The following is an 18,621-nucleotide window of genomic DNA, read 5'->3' as shown; positions in this document are numbered from 1 at the left end:
GCCACCCTTTGTTCCTTGAATATCTCTTAATGTCTCTCAATGTCTCTTAATCTCTCCTGCTTTCTATCCGATCTCTGACCTTCCCTGTTGTTCTTTCATCCCCTCCCCCTTTTCCCAGCCCCCACTTGCTTTAAAATCTATCCCCTTTTCCTGTTTTTTTTCCAGTTCTGACGAAGGGTCTTCGACCTGAAACGTTAACTCCGTTTCTCTCTCCACGGACGCTGCCCTGACCTGCTGAGTTTTTCCAGCGTTTTCTGTTGTTATTTTGGATTTGTGAAAGGCAGGTCATGCCTGACAAACCTGATTGAATTTTTTGAAGAGGTGACTAAAGTAGTGGACAGGGGAATGTCTATGGATGTTATTTATATGGACTTCCAGAAGGCATTTGATAAAGTCCCACATAAGAGACTGTTAACTAAGGCTGAAGCCCATGGAATTGAGGGCAAATTATTGACTTGGTTAGGAAATTGGCTGAGCGGCAGGAGACAGAGTAGGGATAATGGGCAGGTACTCAAATTGGCAGGAGGTGACTAGTGGTGTCCCGCAGGGATCTGTGTTGGGGCCTCAACTATTCACAGTATTTATTAACGACTTAGATGATGGCATAGAAAGTCATATATCCAAATTTGCCGATGACACAAAGATAGGCGGAATTGTAGGCAGTGTAGATGGAAGCATAAAATTACAAAGGGATATTGACAGATTAAGTGAATGGACAAAACTGTGGCAAATGGATTTCAATGTAGGCAAATGTGAGGTTTGGACCATAAAGGATGGAACAGGGTACCTTCTAAATGGTGAAAGGCTAAACACAGCGGAGGTCCAAAGAGACTTGGGGGGTTCAGGTATACAGATCATTAAACTGTCATGGACAGGTACAGAAAATAATCAAAAAGGTTAATGGGATGCTGCCCTTTATATCTAGAGGACTAGAGTACAAGGGGGTAGAAGTTATGCTGCAGCTGTACAAAACCCTGGTTAGACCACACCTGGAGCACTGTGTACAGTTCTGGGCACCACACCTTAGGAAGGATATATTGGCCTTGGAGGGAGTGCAGCGTAGGTTTACCAGAATGATACCCGGACTTCAAGGGTTAAGTTACGAGGAGAGATTACACAAATTAGGGTTGTAGTCCCTGGAATTTAGATGGTTAAGGGCTGATCTGATCGAAGATTTCAAGATATTAAGGGGAACAGATAAGGTAGATAGAGAGAAACTATTTCCGCTGGTTGGGGAGTCTAGGACTAGGGGGCAGAGTCTAAAAATTAGAGCCAGACCTTTGAGGAGTGAAATTAGGAAACACTTCTACACACAAAGGGTGGTAGAAGTTTGGAATTCTCTTCCGCAACTGGCAATTGATGCTGGATCAATTGTTAATTTTAAATCGGAGATTGATAGCTTTCTGTTAACCAAAGGTATTAAGGGATATGGGCCAAAGGCGGGAGTTAGGTCACAGATCAGCCATGATCTCATTGAACGGCTGAACAGTGGACCAGAGTTCAAATGGCAGAGGGGGTCAGCTGGGAGCAGTTTTCAGCAGTAGGGCAGAGCTAGGACCACTTGAGGACACAGAAATGACAATTTCAAAATCAATGCAAACATGAAAGGATCTGATGATTTGAAAGGACCAATATCCGAATACCATAGAAGATAGGAGCAGGAGTAGGCCATTCGGCCCTTCGAGCCTGCTCCGCCATTCAACGAGATCATGGCTGATCATCCAAACCCTAGCACCCGGTCCCTACACCGACAGCCATCCCACCCAAGCCCTATCCCCGTAACCCCACGTATTTAATCCCCCCTAACACTAAGGGTCAATTTTAATCATGGCCAATCAACCTAACCCGCACATCTTTGGACTGTGGGAGGAAACCGGAGCACCCGGAGAAAACCCACGCAAACACGGGGAGAATGTGCAAACTCCACACAGACAGTCACCCGAGGCCGGATTTGAACCCGGGTCCCTGGCGCTGTGAGGCAACAGTGCTAACCACTATGCCACCATGCTACCATTTTTGCTGCAGGTAGCTCTGCAAATTTAAGGTGTTGATGGTGTAGATCGAGAGAGACTATTTCCTCTGGTGAGGGGGGGAGTCCAGAACAAGGGGGGCATAACCTTAAAATTAGAGCCACCCGTTCAGAGCTGATGTCAGGAAACATTTCTTCACACAAAGGGTAGTGGAAATCTGGAACTCACTCCCCCAGAAAGCTGTTGAGACTGGGGGTGAATTGAAAATTACAAAACTGAGTTTGATATGGGGTGTGGGTGTCACTGGCAAGGCCGGCATTTATTGCCCATCCCTAATTGCCCTTGAGAAGGTGGTGGTGAGCCGCCTTCTAGAACAGCTGCAGTCCGTGTGGTGAAGGTACTCCCACAATGCTGTTAGGAAGGGAGTTCCAGGATTTTGACCCAGCGACGATGAAGGAACGGCCTGATATATTTCCAAGTCAGGATGGTGTGTGACTTGGAGGGGAACTTGGAGGTGGTGGTGTTCCCATGTGCCTGCTGCCCTTGTCCTTCTAGGTGGTGGTGGTAGAGGTCACGGGTTTGGGAAGTGCTAAACTAATAAGGGTTACGGAACCAAGGCGGGTAGATGGAGTTAAGATGTAGATCAGCCATGATCTGATTGAATGGAGGAACAGGCGCGAGGGGCTGAGTGGCCTCCTCCTGTTCCTATATTCCAAATGAAACACACATTCTTTGAGCTCGCTACTTTTCTCTTGCCTTTAAATTTTTTTCAATATCGCCTGCCTATCACAATGGAACATTTTGTGGGGGCGGGGGTGGTGCAAATCTGGCAAATGTGGTCACCGCAGGACAGTTGATGAGCAGCAGCGATGGTCCTGGAAGTCAAACCCCCGACCGTCTGGCTGGGAGGAAGCTTCGCAGATCACACGTAGGCGTCAGATCAAGTGAGGTATTGTGGAGCCTGGCACAAGACTTCGGAGCAGAAATATTGGGCCTCCTATCATCTAGTAGATGATGCCAGAACTGAGAGGTTACAACTATCAGGAAAGACTGAACAGGCTGGGGCTCTTTTCTCTGGCAAAGAGAAGGCTGAGGGGCGACCCGATAGAGGTCTTTAAAGTTATGAAGGGGTTTGATGGGTTAGGCGGGGAGAAGATGTTTCCACTTGTGGGGGCAGTCCAAAACTAGGGGTGATAAATATAAATAAGGAATTCAGGAGAAACTTCTTTACCCAGAGAGTGGTGAGAATGTGGAACTCGCTCCCACAGGGAGTGGTTGAGGCGAATAGTGTAGATACATTTAAGGGCAAGCTGGATAAACACACGAGGGAGAAAGGAATAGAAGGATATGCTGATAGGGTGAGGTGAAGAGGGGTGGGAGGAGGCACGTGTGGAGCATAAACACCGGCACGGACCAGTTGGGCCGAATGGCCTGTTTCTGTGGTGTGGGCTCTATCTAATGTAGGTTTCATTCCTGAATGTGTCCCCTTGTTCTGGATTCCCCCACCATAGGAAATGGGGCTGTAGGAAAACCAGACAATTGTAGCTGAATATAAACTCTAAGGCTGAACATGTTGGCTGGCTGTGGGGATGGGCAGGTGTGTGTTCAGGACACATACTGAGACAGGCACAGTTTCCAATTTGGAAGGTAGCCAAGCAGCAAGGTGAGAGAAAGCAGTTTTGGAAGTCAGTTGAAAACCTTCCAAAGCTTTATTATTGAAGTTACCGAGGAGCCAACTGCTAATGGATGGCTAATAGGCAGCAAGGAATCCTAATACTGTATATTACAGAATCAATGGAATTTAAAAAAATCGTCCGGCAACTTGTGGCGAGGGAGAGCTACCCAGTCAGTTGCGAATAGCCACAAATAGCTGGACGATTTGCGCCACTCCACCGTCCGCCTCGCGAAAACGGCATCTCGCCCTCAACCTCCCCGTGAGGTTCAGGAAATTGCTGCATTTGCGCATTAATTACCCGTTAAACTCACCGCGGAAAGTTAGGGCTGGTACTAAACCTTGCAATGCCAGTCCAGCCCAGAAAAGGAGCAATTGAAACTCACTCCTGCAGCTAGTAAATTGTTAGAGATTTTTAAAGTTTAAAATTTAAATTTTATTTTATTGCTTTTCCTTTCTGTCTCTTTTTTCTCTCTCTCTTAATCCAATCTGTCTTTCCCTCTCTTTATTTCTCTTTCTGTACCTAATTTGACTCCAATTTACCCGATTTCCTTCCCCGTCGTTCCTCTGTTTCTTTCTCAATCCTTCAATCTCACTGGTTAAGGAGATAGTCTGTTGGTCCCGTCGTTCACCGAAGTCCCGGACACCCCGTTGCTCTCGCCGCCCCGTTATCGGCTCGCGCTCCCAGCAAGTTAAGGGCAAAAAAGTTTCAAGCTGAAGGGTGCATGAAAAAGTCTAACGAATGGGGCACAAATTCTGGGCCATTAAGAAGGGGCGTATGAAGGGATTATTACTAGGCCTAGCCCCTTTAGGGCTACCCTGAATCAGGTGTATTCCTCAGACGTTCACTTTCAACTAAAGTTTGAGGTAGCCGAATCCTAAAGACGCTTAATTGGCTAAAGGTCCGGACTATCTCTCCCTAAAGGAAAGGAACAACCTGAAAATGTTACCGTCCTCCAGATAGCACTTTTAATAAGATTAGCTAGACTGTAACGTTCTGGATATTATGAGGGTCCGGAAAACTCCCCTAGAATTCTGCAAATCCTCACCAAAGAGTGTACAGAGATTGAGTTTGCGAGTTTGATACAGAAATATTATGTGAGACAATTCTAAAAATATGTAAATTAATTAAAGAACTGACATATAATTTACAGTTGGTGAGTCAATCGCAACATTAACAGTTCCAAAAAAAGAAAGCTTATAATTCTATTATCAGAGAACCTACTCTCAAATCTTAACTTCGCTACAGTTTTATAGTTCTTAGTTTTATTCAGGGTATCCACCAAAATCAAATACAGTATCTTTGATCCCCGAGGTACAAAGAGTTGGAGACTTACAGAGCTGGCTCCGAAGTCGAGAATCGCTTTGCCCCTTTAAGTGGGTCTACTATCCCATTTGAGATTTCAATATTTATACCCTTTTCCAGTGGTATTTCCTTTGAGGTTTTCTGCTGATGCAAGCTAATTATCTCTAGTCATTTTTCTGCTGACCCCTGCAGTTCTTACAGTCACCTCAGCTGGTACCACTACAGAACCATGTCTCTCCTCTAGGTGTTCTAAATTTATCATAAAAAACAGTGTAACAGCAGGTGAGATTTACTTGGTATAATTTTTATGAAGACAGATGTTTGTTACTTTTATGTGCTCCTTTATGAGATGTAAATTAGAACACCTTATACAGGGTGAACTATTGAAAGATTCAGACTTCAGGAGCCTTTAACCTTCTGTTTCAATAAGGTTATTGATTCAGTGTCAACAGCTTATCTTATCTCAATAGCCAGAATGCTATCACAGCTTTTTCATAGTTCGGTTTCTGGATTTCCAAACCCAGTTTGTCATGTTTTAATGAGGCCAGAATTCTTTCATAGAATGGTGTATTTTTCTGAATAGGTTATGTGGCTTATTCCTTCACATGTAAGCATTACTCATTATGGAATGACTGGAAAGGAATAATGGGGTGGTTTAACAGCACTGGGCAATGGCCTATAGACTAGACCTTTGGTCTTTGGTCCGAAGCACCTTGGGATGTTTTACTACTTTAAAGATGCTATATAAATGTAAGTTGTTGTTGTTGTCTTTACCTTCAATCTTTGATCTCAGCATTAATTTGGTCTGTTTGTGCATGGACTATTGATTCATTAACTTGCTGAGAAGCTCAAAGTGCTGATGTTGCTTTGTCATTTCAGGTTTAAAGCTCTCACTGCTCATTCTTAAGTGGGCCTAGTCAGCTCGGTTTACTTTCCATAGCTATTACTTATCACATCGGTTGCTATTTTACCTTATCCAGAACAGCAGAACCAGAGGACACGGTCTGCGCTTGAAGGGGGTAAATTTAAAACTAATCTGTGGAAACAATATTTCAGTGAGCGAGTGGTCAATCCATGGAACAGACTCCCTAGGGAGATGGTGGAAGCAGGTAGTGCTGATTCATTCAAATGCAAATTAGATAGATTTCTTTCAGAAAATAATATTTTGGGACACAGTATGTGAGTAATAGGAGACATGACGTGTGGTGAGTGCCGCGTGCTCGGGAGGAACGGGTGACTTTGGACTTCTGGTTCCCAAAGCTCTCCACCACTGGGGGTTTTCCTCACCTCATGTCTGGGTCTGTTGTAGACTCATTGATGGAGATTGATCGCTGTGATTGGTCAACAGCTCCATTATCGTTGTATCATGTGATGACCAGGATGGTAGAAGGCGAACTAGATGGATTTTGGTCTGTTTTCATCTCGCAATTCCTATGTCCCTATGATAACTGTGCGATTATATCTATCAGGAAAGGATGAACAGGCTGGGTCTCCTTTCCCTTAAAAAGAGAAGGCTGAGGGGTGACCTAATAGAGGTCTTTTAAATTATGAAAGGGTTTGATGGGGTAGACACAGAGAGAGTGTTTCCATTTGTGGGGAAGAGCAAAACTAGAGGCTATCAATGTAAGATAGTCACCAAGAAATCAAATAGGGAATTCAGAAAAAACCTCTTTATCCAGAGAGTGGTGAGAATGTGGAACTCACTACCACAGGGAGTGGTTGAAGCGAATAGTACCGATGCATTTAAGGGGAGGCTAGACAAGCACATGAGGGAGAAGGGAACTGAAGGATATGCTGATAGATTTAGATGAGGAAAGACGGGAGGAGGCTCAAGTGGAGCATAAACACCGGCATGGACTGGTTGGGCCGAATGGCCTGTTTCTGTGCCGTATATCCGATGTAATTGCTGGTGTGCTGTTACAGTGGAAGTTCGCAACACAGGCCCAACCCAGGTTATCTGTAATTGGCAGTGATACTTACTGTGGAGTAAAGAGATGATGTGCTTGAAACCAGTGATAGTGATGATCCATGGACTGGAAAATACAAGGAGAGAAATCATTCAGTATTCAGCTACAAACTCAGAATACAAGTCTTAGGCCTAGAAATTCAGTTGGCTGCGCCAGCCGTTAGCGCCTTAGGAGGAGTAGGTCTCGAGCGCTAGGCGCTTAGCGCCCGGGCGCAGCGCGATCTGCGCCGCGCCCCAACTTCAGTAGACATTTAGCGCCGGCGCAAAGTCATTGCACGCGCAGATCATGACGTCATTTCGTCGTGCAACGCCCTTTGTGCGCCCGGAACCGGAACTTCACTCACGCCGCCCCATTGTGCGCCTGGCGGCCCGAACGACTGTGAAGTGGAACGGTACACAGCCGAGGCGGGCTGCGGGGAGCGCAAATTAAAGGGCACTCCTGCAGTAGAAAAGGCAGCCGTTTTGCAACACTCCTTCTTTGGGAGGAGGAGGAGGAGGAGGAGGAGGAACAACAACAACAACAAAGTGATGGCGAGAAGCCCTCCCCAAAAACACGAATACACTAGTCTCGGCCTGTCAAAAAAACAAATCCACCCTCCCCCTTTAAGAGCTCACCGGAGCCAGAGTGTCTGCCGGCAATCAGCAGCTCGCCGCACCTGCCCTGCGCCCAACTTCTGGTGTTAGCGCCCCGGGCTGCCGGCTTAGCGCCTAATGATAGTCGTGCATCGCCTGTTTTAGCGCAGCAGCAACCTCTTAGGGCGATGCAACTGAATATCGGCGAAGTGGCCTCGACTTTGCGCCGGGCGCAAACTTTAGCGGCCGCCCGACTTTACCGCCCCAAAAGTGGCTATAATGAATTTCTAGGCCTTAGTCTATCCGCACTACATGAAAAGACCAGTCACAATGGAGTAGACTGAGCTCAGAACACACATTGCTTAATGAAATAGAGTGGTGGAACAGTATTCCTCACATGGTAACTTCCTAATCTTAGCCATGCTCTCACGGCCAGGGAGAGGGACAGAGCGCAGACTAGGTACTTACTGTATTGGGGGGGGGGCGGGCATGGAGGGGGGCAAAGAAAGAAAGCAAGAAAGAAGTCACTGTTGTATTGTAGGAAACTCGGCAGCCAATTTGCGCAAAGAAAGCTCCCACAAACAGCAATGTGATAATGACCAGATTATCAGTTTTAGTCAGGTTGGTTGAGGGATATATATATTGGCCCAGGACACTGGGGAGAACTTCCCTGCTCTTCTTCGAAATAGTGCCTTGGGATCTTTTACGTCCACCTGAGAGAGCAGACGGGGCCTCGGTTTAACGTCTCATCCGAAAGATGGGGAAATCCGAAGGGCCGTAATATGAGCAATGGGCCACTGTAGCACCCTACCCGTCAGTTCAAGAGCAGCGTCAGAGTGGGCTGAGAGCCCAACACCAACCGTTCTCTGAATAAAGAAGCTGTGCGCAACACAAAGAGGCCAAAAGCAGAGCGGGAGGAGAAAACAAAATCCAAAAACATGCAAGTCAAGGACCTTCATCTTCCGCTTACAGTACAAATGTGCCCACATTGAAGGACGACTTATCATATCAACCCTGCCCAAGTGAGGCAGAAACATCAAAGTCCTCAAGTGGGGGAATCCAGAACAAGGGGAGGCAATCTTAAAATTAGAGCTAGGTCATTCAGGGGTGAAATCTGGAAGCACTACTTCACACAAAGGGTCTCAACTTTGCAAGAAGATCGAACTGTTACAGATGCTAGTTTTGCTACACATGATCTTTCCACATCCGTTACAGTTTGTTTATCTTGCAAGAGTATGTGGACTTCATGAAGATCTTCATGGGGAAGCACTTCTTCACACAAAAGAATAGTAGAAATCTAGAACTCTCGTCCCCAATTGATGCTGGGGGACAATTGGCGTATTCAGGACTGAGATCGATAGATTTTTGTTGGGTGAGGGTATCCAGGGATTTGGAGCAAAGGCGGGTCAATGGAGTTGAAGTACAGATCAGCCACGATCTACCTGGATAACGGAACAAGCTTGTAGGGCTGAACGGCCTTCTCCTGTTCCAAATCAATAATCTTCAGCATTGATAAGCTTCATTTAAATGAACATTAATGCTGCGCTACCCAGCAGGCCAACTGAATTTTGCTAAGATTATAAAAACAGCAGACACTTCAACAAGCTCCTTAATTAATGTCGTTATTCATTTGAAAGGAGTTGAAAAATGTCCCAGTGCACTTTTCCCCGAGTTATGTCACAGAACTTCCACCAGATGGCACCTCTGATTTATTAAATCAATTATTAAGCGTGTACAATTACATTTCTACATTATAAATCTGCTGTACATTTTGAGTGCGGGCGGGGGGGGAAGTACACTTGGATGTGATGGCTTGTTTCATGGTTGTGCCCTTGTCAAACATTGTGTGTTGAAGTCATCTGATCTGGACTCCAGGATTCAGGTGGGTCAGCGAGTGGATGGGAGGCCTGTCCTGTTGATAGTCTTGTTGGCTGTTGTGAGTTGTTGTGATCTGGAACGCGCTGCCTGAAAGGGCGGTGGAAGCAGATTCAACAGTAACTTTCAAAAGGGAAATTGGGTAAATACTTGAAGGGGAAAAATTTTCAGGGCTCTGGGGAAAGAGCAGGGGGGAGTGGGACTAATTGGAGATCTCTTTCAAAGAGCTGGCACAGGCACAATGGGCCAAATGGCCTCCTTCTGCATCTATACTATTCGCCTCAACCACTCCCTGTGGTAGCGAGTTCCACATTCTCACCACTCTCTGGGTAAAGAAGTTTCTCCTGAATTCCCTATTGGATTGATCAGTGACTATCTTATATTGATGGCCTCTAGTTTTGCTCTTCCCCACAAGTGGAAACATTAATGGGCCAGAAATTCGGGTCCCCACGGGTGAGTACGCGCTGGGTACTCATGCATAGGCCCAACGAAAGTGCCGGTTTCGTGCATGCACTGCGCATGCGCTGGAAACCGGAACTTCCGTTCCCTTGAAGGAAGGGGTTCACAGGTCAAACGCATGCGCCGGAGAGACAGCGCGTAGACCTGGAACTTCCGACTTTTTTGCAGGTTTCTCCATGCGGGTAAGTCCCTAGCAGCTGCACGTGAAAAAAGCAGTCGCAAGGCCTGCTTTTAACAAGGTAAGAGGTTAATTAATTAAAATTAAAACATTTTATCCACAGGTTTTTCATTTTAAAATACTTTAAAGAAACGTAAGTTTATTATTAGCCCTGTTAAAAACTTTAATTAACTTTTTCAAAAATTTAAATTTTTGTTTAAAATAGTTAATTTATGTAATTTATAGTTATTTTAAAAATGTGATTTTTTAAAAATGTATTTGAAGTTTTAGTTAGGTTTTGGGACCGATCTCTATTCATAGATTTGACAGGTCTTCCTGTCAAATCTATGAATGGATATTCCCTGCTACGATTGGCTCCCCATGGCCCACGTGATCACAGGGGACGCATCGAACTAACTGCACACCTGGGATACGCGAGCACTGCGCGCCGGCAGCTGGAGGAGACCCAGGATCGGAATCCCACGCGGGCCCACAGCGCAACGGCCGGCGCGCTAGGTGAGTGCAGGTCGGGGGCTTGCACCCGCGGGAAGTCCCCGACCTGAATTTCTGGCCCATTGTCTCTGTCGCCACTCTATCAAAAAGTTTCATAATTTTAAAGACCTCTATTAGGTCATCCCTCAGCCTCAAGGGAAAAGAGACCCAGCCTGTTCATCTTTTCCTGATCCTCAGGCTTCTCAGCTCGAGCCATGGCTAGGCCCAGGCTAATTTCTTGGCCCACATTCCAACACACACATCTGTCGCCTGAATGAGCAAACTCAATGAGGAGTGAAAGCTGAACAGCTGTAATCTACGGTTATGAACTGAGATACAGTCCTTGCTTCGGTGAGAAGCGATTGACACCTCAATCCGAGCTTTCACTCGAAAGTCACTCAGCAGCCCCAGCAACGTGCGCACTTTGACCTCTCCAGTTGTTCTGTTATAATTGGGCTCTCAGCATCCATCGCAAGGACTGGGAAGGGGCAGCATGGCTGAAGGAGACTGGAGTCACAGCTGTGAGCCGGCCTGATTGAGGAGCTGAGGGTTCTGAGGACACGGGAGACAGGCGCATTAACAACAGGCACACACAGCAAGGGCGACATTTAACAACCCGTGATGTTGTGGAGAGGCTCCTCTCACTAGCAGCAGGAGCTCCACGCCTAATCAGGCATGCTCTCGCAACCTGGACACATCCATCATCAACCCTCCCCCACGACCATAACTTAATGTGCCATGCAAATTTTAACCCGGGCACATTTTGTAGAAGCCTCTACTATAAAACACGGGGGGCGGGGGGGGTTCGAGTTTCCGCTCCTTTGTATTATCAGCGACATGCAGGCGGGCGGGATCAACCGAGCCAGCTCAAAAGGAATTTTAAACGGGGGCGAGTTACGCCCAAATCCACTCAGGCTCGTGTTTTCCGCTGGTTTCAAGATTCAATTCGCCCGAATCAGGCCCCGCCTACAATACTAGCACCCCCCCCCACCCCCAGGTGGACACGGTGAGATTCCGCCAGTCGCGCCGGTTCTCTGAGGCTCCTCGCATTGCGCTCATTCTCCGAGGCGCACCGGCGCCATTCGGCACGTTTTAAAAAGTCTTTTCACACCAAACAATATTTAGTTTACTAAGAAACTGACTACTGTGCACCTAATGAAACTATCAAATGGTTCAGTGGAGTGTTTTAAAGTCATTTTCAGTGATTTTAAATCACAGGCGGAGGTCGGGGCACTCTGATTAAAAATGCTTAATTTTTTGCTGATAAACCCATTTTCACCCGTATTGATAAAACTGCCCCAGGTTACCCGCTCCGGCCACATCAAGGAATAACGGGAAAGAAAGAAACGATGTTGTTCTATTACGCTGCCCGATTGTGCTGGTTTATGGGAGATGTTATATTTGCGATTCGGCAAATGAATTTTATTGGAAACTTGCAGCTTAGCCTAACCTGCGCAGTTTCAAGCACATTGTGGCCGCAATCTCCCGGTAGCGGAAACTCTACCACAATTGGCCCAGAAATTCGGGTCTCCACGGGTGAGTACGCACGGGGTACTCACCCGTAAGCCCAATGGAAGTGTTGGTTTCCTGCATGCACTGCGCATACGCGGGAAACCGGCACTTCCATTCCCCTGAAAGGAGGGGTTCAGAGGTCGAACGCATGCGCGGGAGAGGCAGCGCGTGCGCATCGAACTTATGTTTTTTTTGCAGGTTTTCCCAGGAGGGTAAGTCTCCAGGAGTTACACTTTTAAAAAGCAGGCGCAAGGCCTGCTTTTTACAAGGTAAGTGGTGAATTAATTAAAATTAAAATATTTTTTCCACAGGTTTATTATTTTTTAATGCTTTAAAGAAAGGTAAGTTTATTTTTAGCCCCGTTAGAAAATAACATTATTTTTTTCCAAAATTTAAATTATTGTTTATAATAGTTATTTCATGTAATTTATAATTTATTTTAAAAATGTGATTTAAAAAAAAAATTATTTGGAGATTTAGTGATGTTTTGGGGCTTATAGTATTTATAGGTTTGACAGCCCTTCCTGTCAAACTTATGAATAGAAACATAGAAACTAGGAGCAGGAGTAGGCCATTCGGCCCTTCGAGCCTGCTCCGCCATTCAACGAGATCACGGCTGATCATCCAAATCCTAGCACCCAGTCCCTACACCGACAGCCATCCCACCCAAGCCCTATCCCCGTAACCCCGTAACCCCACGTATTTAATCCCCCCGAACACTAAGGGCCAATTTTTATCATGGCCAATCAACCTAACCCGCACATCTTTGGACTGTGGGAGGAAACCGGAGCACCCGGAGGAAACCCACGCAAACATGGGGAGAATGTGCAAACTCCACACAGTCACCCGAGGCCAGGTTTGAACCCGGGTCCCTGGCGCTGTGAGGCAACAGTGCTAACCACTATGCCACCGTGCATTCCCTGCTACCATTGGCTCTCCATGGCCCACATGATCCCAGGGGACGCATCGAACTAACTGCGTCCCTGGGATACGCAAGCACTGTGTGCCGGCAGCTGGAGCAGGCCCAGGATTGGAATTCCACGGGGGCCCACAGCTCAACGGCCGGTGCGCTACGTAAGTGCAGGTCGGGGGCTTGCACCCGTGGGAAGCCCCCGACCCGAATTTCTGGGCCAATATCTTTTTTGCTCTGTGTCCGTTTCTTTCCTAGTTTTCTGCTGTCCACAAGGCGGAGAGGGAGCCCCCCCCGGACACAATACATGGACATGGGAGCGGGTGGAAACAAACCTTCTTCCAGGCTGCCCCGGAATGATCCGGATCTGCTCATTGTCCTCGGCCTGTCTTCCAGGGAATTGGCGCTTCCACACAGCTGAGAATCTCCGTACAGGTCAAAGGAGGAATCCTGGGTGGGAATGCTGTTGGAACGCATCATGCTGGAGCCCGACAGGTGAAACTGGGATATTGCCGTAGGGCTCACTGCAATTCAAACAAATAAAAAATCTTAGCACCTCGCAACGATCAAATGAGACTGCTTCCCCCGTGTGGGCTGCAATCACCTCAGGGAATGCAGCAGTCAAAGAAAGGACTTACATTTATATTGTGCCTCAAGACGCCCCACAGCACTTTACAGACAATGAGGTGCTTTTTGAAGTGTAGTCACTGTTGTAATGTAAGAAACCCGGCAGCCAATTTGCGCACAGCAAGCTCCCACAAACAGCAATGTGACAGAGGAACAGGAGGAGGCCATTTAGTCCCTCCAGCCTGTTCCGCCATTCAATGAGATCATGGCTGTTCTGTATCTTACTGACCAGATAAGCTGTTTTAGTGATCTTGATTAGGGGATAAATATTGGCCCCAGGACACTGGGGAGAACTGCCCTGCTCTTCATTGAAATAGTGCCAGAATAATCTTTCTCTTTTTCTTTTTCTCTTTGCTCTCTCTCTCTCTCTTGCTCTCTCTCTCTCTCTATCTATCTATCTTTCTCTCTCTATCTTTCTTTCTCTCTCTATCTTTCTTTCTCTTTTTCTCTCTCTCTTGCCCTCTATCTTTCTCTCTCTCTCTATCTTTCTCTCTCTCTCTGTCTCTCTCTTGCTCTCTCTTTCTCTTGCTCCCTCTTTCTCTCTTTCTATCTTTCTCTCTCTCTCTCTCTTTCTCGTTATCTTTCTCTCTCTCTCTTTCTCTGTCTCTCTCTTTCTCTCTCATTATCTTTCTTTCTCTCTGTCTCTCTCTCTCTTTCTCTCTCTCTCTCTATCTCTCTTTCTCGCACTATCTCTCTCTCTGTCTGTCTCTCTTTTTCGGTTATATTCGCTACATTGGCTCCTGGGCCCACAACGCCTCCAATTTAAAATTCTCATCCTTGCCTTCATGGCCATGACCCCAGCTATCTCTGTCACCTTCCCCAGTCCTGCAAAGCCCACCCCACACTTCTGCACTCTCCATTCCTCTGACTCTGGCCTCTTGTGTATCTCTCCACTCCCCTCGCCCCGCCATTGGCGGCCTTGCCTTCAGCTGTCTGAGCCTTAAGCTCTGGAATTCCCTCCATAAACCCCTCTGTCTATCTATCCTCCTTGAAGAACCTCCTTAAAGCCAATCTCCTTGACCAAGCCCCTCCTAATATCTCCCTTCCTTGTCTCGGCATCCATTTTTGTCTGATTGAGTCTCTGTGAAGCATCTTGGGATGTTTATCTACATTAAAGGCGCTGTACAAATGTAGCGCGTGCAGTCGCACTCTAACTTAGAATCATAGCATGGTTACAGCACGGAAGAAGGCCATTTGGCCCGTTGAGCCCGCGCCGAACTTGGAGAGTCACTGTGCGAGTGCAGCCTTGTGGTACACGTGCGAGGCGTGTGCACACACAATCGGGTTTAATCTAGCATAAGCTAAATGACACTTTCGAAAAGAACCCATTATAAACACACAAGCCGACTTCAGAAAAGAAACATTGATGAACTGATGAAGTACAGCTGGGAAGGAGAAACTCTCTCTTTATAAACAGGAATTGTTCTCCCTGCTGCTTTACGACTCACTGGGGCATGAATGCAATAAGAGTTACTGATGAATTATATTAAGAGAACTGGTCCTAATGGGGCCCAATTAACTAAAAACCAGCTCCACTTATTCAGCACTTAACAGGCACTATACAGCCTTCTGGCCTCAACATCGAGTTCAACACCTTTAGATCATAACCTCCGCTCCCATTTTTTCGGACAGCAGGTGCTGGTAATGATGCTGCTATTCCCATTTACACCTCCTCTAGACCCATCTTTTGTTTCTTTACTTGTCCCATTGCCATCCCCCTTTTGCCTCGCACCGTAATCCCTTTTGTCATTTAATCTCTCCTGCCCTCCACCCTATCACAGACCTTCTTCCCTATTTGTTCCCTTCTTTCCCTCCCCCCTCTCCTTGCCTCTGCACTTGCTTAAAAGCTGTTAAATCTCTAACTTCTGACGAAGGGTCATCGACCGGAAACGCTAACTCTGTTTCTCTCTCCACAGATGCTGCCCGACCTGCTTCCAGAATTTTCTGTTTTTATTTCAGAATTCCAGCATCTGCAGTAATTTGCTTTTTCCACTTCATAGAATCTTAAAATCACAGAAGGAGGCCATTCGGCCCATCGTGCCTGTGCCGGCTCTTTGAAAGAGCTCGCCGATTAGTCCCACTCCCCCTGCTCTTTCCCCGTAGCCCTGCACATTCTTCCCCTTCAAGTATTGAAGGGCCAATGGCCTCCTTCTGAACTCATTTTTAGTGTGGAAGCAAGTCATCCTCGGTTCCGAGGGACTGCCTAAGAAGAAGATTCTATTTATCCAATTCCCTTTTGAAAGTTACTATTGAATCTGCTTCCACCGCCCTTTCAGGCAGCGCATTCCAGATCACAACAACTCGCTGCGTAAAAAAATATTCTCCTCATCTCCCCCTCTGGTTCATTTGCCAATTTTCTTCAATCTGTGTCCTCTGGTTACCGACCCTCCTGCCAAGTGGAAACAGTTTCTCCTTATTTATTCTATCAAAACCCTTCATGATTTTGAACACCTCTATTAAATCTCCCCATAACCTTCTCTGCTCAAAGGAGAACAATCCCAGCTTCTCCAGTCTCTCCACAGAACCCAAGTCCCTCATGCCTGGAACCATTCTAGTGAATCTCCTCTGCACCCTCTCCAAGGCCTTGACATCCTTCCTAAAGTGCGGTGCCCAGAATTGGACACAATACTCCAGCTGGGGCCTAACCACTGATGACCATATCAGGCCTCGCTGGATTGCAGACAGTTTTACTTGGCGGGGTTTCTGTGACGGGGTCTCTGTGACGGGGTTTCTGTGGCGGGGTCTCTGTGGCGGGGTCTCTGTGACGGGGTCTCTGTGACGGGGTCTCTGTGGCGGGGTCTCTGTGGCGGGGTCTCTGTGGCGGGGTCTCTGTGGCGGGGTTTCTGTGACGGGGTCTCTGTGACGGGGTCTCTGTGACGGGGTTTCTCTGACGGGGTCTCTGTGACGGGGTCTCTGTGACGGGGTCTCTGTGGCGGGGTCTCTGTGGCGGGGTTTATGTGGCGGGGTCTCTGTGGCGGGGTTTCTGTGGCGGGGTTTCTGTGACGGGGTTTCTGTGGCGGGGTCTCTGTGGCGGGGTCTCTGTGGCGGGGTCTCTGTGGCGGGGTCTCTGTGGCGGGGTCTCTCTGACGGGGTCTCTGTGACGGGGTCTCTGTGACGGGGTCTCTGTGGCGGGGTCTCTGTGGCGGGGTTTATGTGGCGGGGTCTCTGTGGCGGGGTTTCTGTGACGGGGTTTCTGTGACGGGGTTTCTGTGGCGGGGTCTCTGTGGCGGGGTCTCTGTGACGGGGTCTCTGTGACGGGGTTTCTGTGACGGGGTCTCTGTGGCGGGGTTTCTGTGACGGGGTCTCTGTGGCGGGGTCTCTGTGGCGGGGTCTCTGTGGCGGGGTCCCTGTGGCGGGGTCTCTGTGACGGGGTTTCTGTGACGGGGTCTCTGTGACGGGGTTTCTGTGACGGGGTCTCTGTGACGGGGTCTCTGTGACGGGGTCTCTGTGACGGGGTTTCTGTGGCAGGGTCTCTGTGGCGGGGTCTCTCCGCTCCATAACGGGTTAAAATGCCATCGGGGTCGCCCCTGTGCCATGGGTCCCTGATTTGCATTAATTACTGAGGCTCCCACTAGAATCCAATGGCTTCCTCTTCCTCCGCCAAAACCCAGCGGCGTCAAAACGTGGGAACCAGAGCGGAAAATGGCATCGCTCCATTTTAACCACTCCGTCCATCTCCATTCCCCTGGCTCGGGGAGAGTTAACGTTCCCCTGTCAGGTGTCTATATGATAGAAACGGTTACCTTGAATTTCAAGGACACCACAGCTTCTGACAGCAATACATGTCTCAGGATACTGAATTGATTGGAGATTAGTCATGATGGACTTCCCGAGTTGCCAAGTAAATCTAATATGCCACTGACATTTAAACATCCCTGCAGCAATCCCGCTTCTTCAAAAGGATTTCCCACACTGATACAAAATCTACAGATCTAATTTGTGAAACCCATTGAAAATGTCAGGTCATCGAGTCCTCGGTTACACAGAATTACATCGAATGTACAGCACAGAAACAGGCCATTCGGCCCAACTTGTCCATGCCGGTGTTTATGCTCCACACGAGCCTCCTCCCACTCCTCTTCATCTCACCCCATCAACATATCCCTCTATTCCTTTCTCCCTCATGTGTTTATCCAGCTTCCCCTTAAATGCCTCTAATCTATTCACCTCAACCACTCCCTGTGGTAGCGAGTTCCACATTCTCGCCACTCTCTGGGTCAAGATGTTTCTCCTGAATTCCCTGTTGGATTTATTAGTGACTATCTGATATTTATGGCCTCGAGTTTTGGACTCCTCCATCAGTGGAAACATCTTCTCTACCTCTATCCTCACAAATGTAACACCGCTATTCAAGAAGGGAGGGAGAGAGAAAACCGGGAACTACAGGCCAGTTAGCCTGATGTCAGTCATCGGGAAAATGCTGGAATCCATTGTTGAGGCAGTGGTATCAGGGCACTTAGAAAATCATAACATGATTAGGCAGAGTCAACATGGTTTTATGAAAGGAAAATCGTGTTTGACAAATTTATTAGAGTTTTTTGAGGATGTAACTAACAGGGTAGATAAAGGGGAACCAGTGGATGTAGTATATTTAGATTTCCAAAAGGCATTCGATAAGGTGTCACATAAAAGGTTATTACACAAGATTAGGGCTCGCAGTGTTGGGGTAATATAGTAGCATGGATAGAGGATTGGTTAACAGACAGAAAACAGAGAGTAGGGATAAATGGGTCATTATCAGGTTGGCAGGCTGTAACTAGTGGGGTGCCGCAAGGATCAGTGCCTCAGCTATTTACAATCTATATCGATGACCTAGATGAAGGGACCGAGTGTAATGTATCCAAGTTTGCTGATGATACAAAGCTAGGTGGGACAGTAAGCTGTGAGGAGAACACAGTCTGCAAAGGGATACAGATAGACTAAGTGAGTGGGCAGTAAGGTGGCAGATGGAGTATAATGTAGGGAAATGTGAGGTTATTCACTTTGGTAGGAAGAATAGAAAAACAGAATATTTTTTAAATGGTGAGAAACTTTCAAATGTTGGTGTTCAGAGAGATTTGGGTGTCCTCGTACAAGTAACACAGAAAGCTAGCATGCAGGTA

At 47.3% G+C, this 18,621-nt stretch overlaps 1 protein-coding gene across 1 annotated transcript in view; it reads right to left on the bottom strand.

Annotated features, from left to right (window-relative positions):
- nav3 (neuron navigator 3) overlaps window positions 1–18,621 on the bottom strand; it is a 483,558-nt gene that overhangs the window by 79,500 nt on the left and 385,437 nt on the right. Inside the window, exons 20-21 of the mRNA XM_086009556.1 lie at window positions 13,228–13,416; window positions 6,929–6,981 (exon numbers count right to left, since the gene is read on the bottom strand). Coding sequence (XP_085865682.1) covers window positions 6,929–6,981; window positions 13,228–13,416 — 242 coding nt within the window. The remainder of the gene's footprint in view (window positions 1–6,928; window positions 6,982–13,227; window positions 13,417–18,621) is intronic.

The sequence above is a fragment of the Somniosus microcephalus genome, chromosome 16 (genome assembly GCF_052327205.1).
Source record: "Somniosus microcephalus isolate GS21.2 chromosome 16, FLI_Smic_1.0, whole genome shotgun sequence".
NCBI lineage: Eukaryota > Metazoa > Chordata > Chondrichthyes > Squaliformes > Somniosidae > Somniosus > Somniosus microcephalus.
This window is presented reverse-complemented; position numbering and strand designations above follow the sequence as displayed.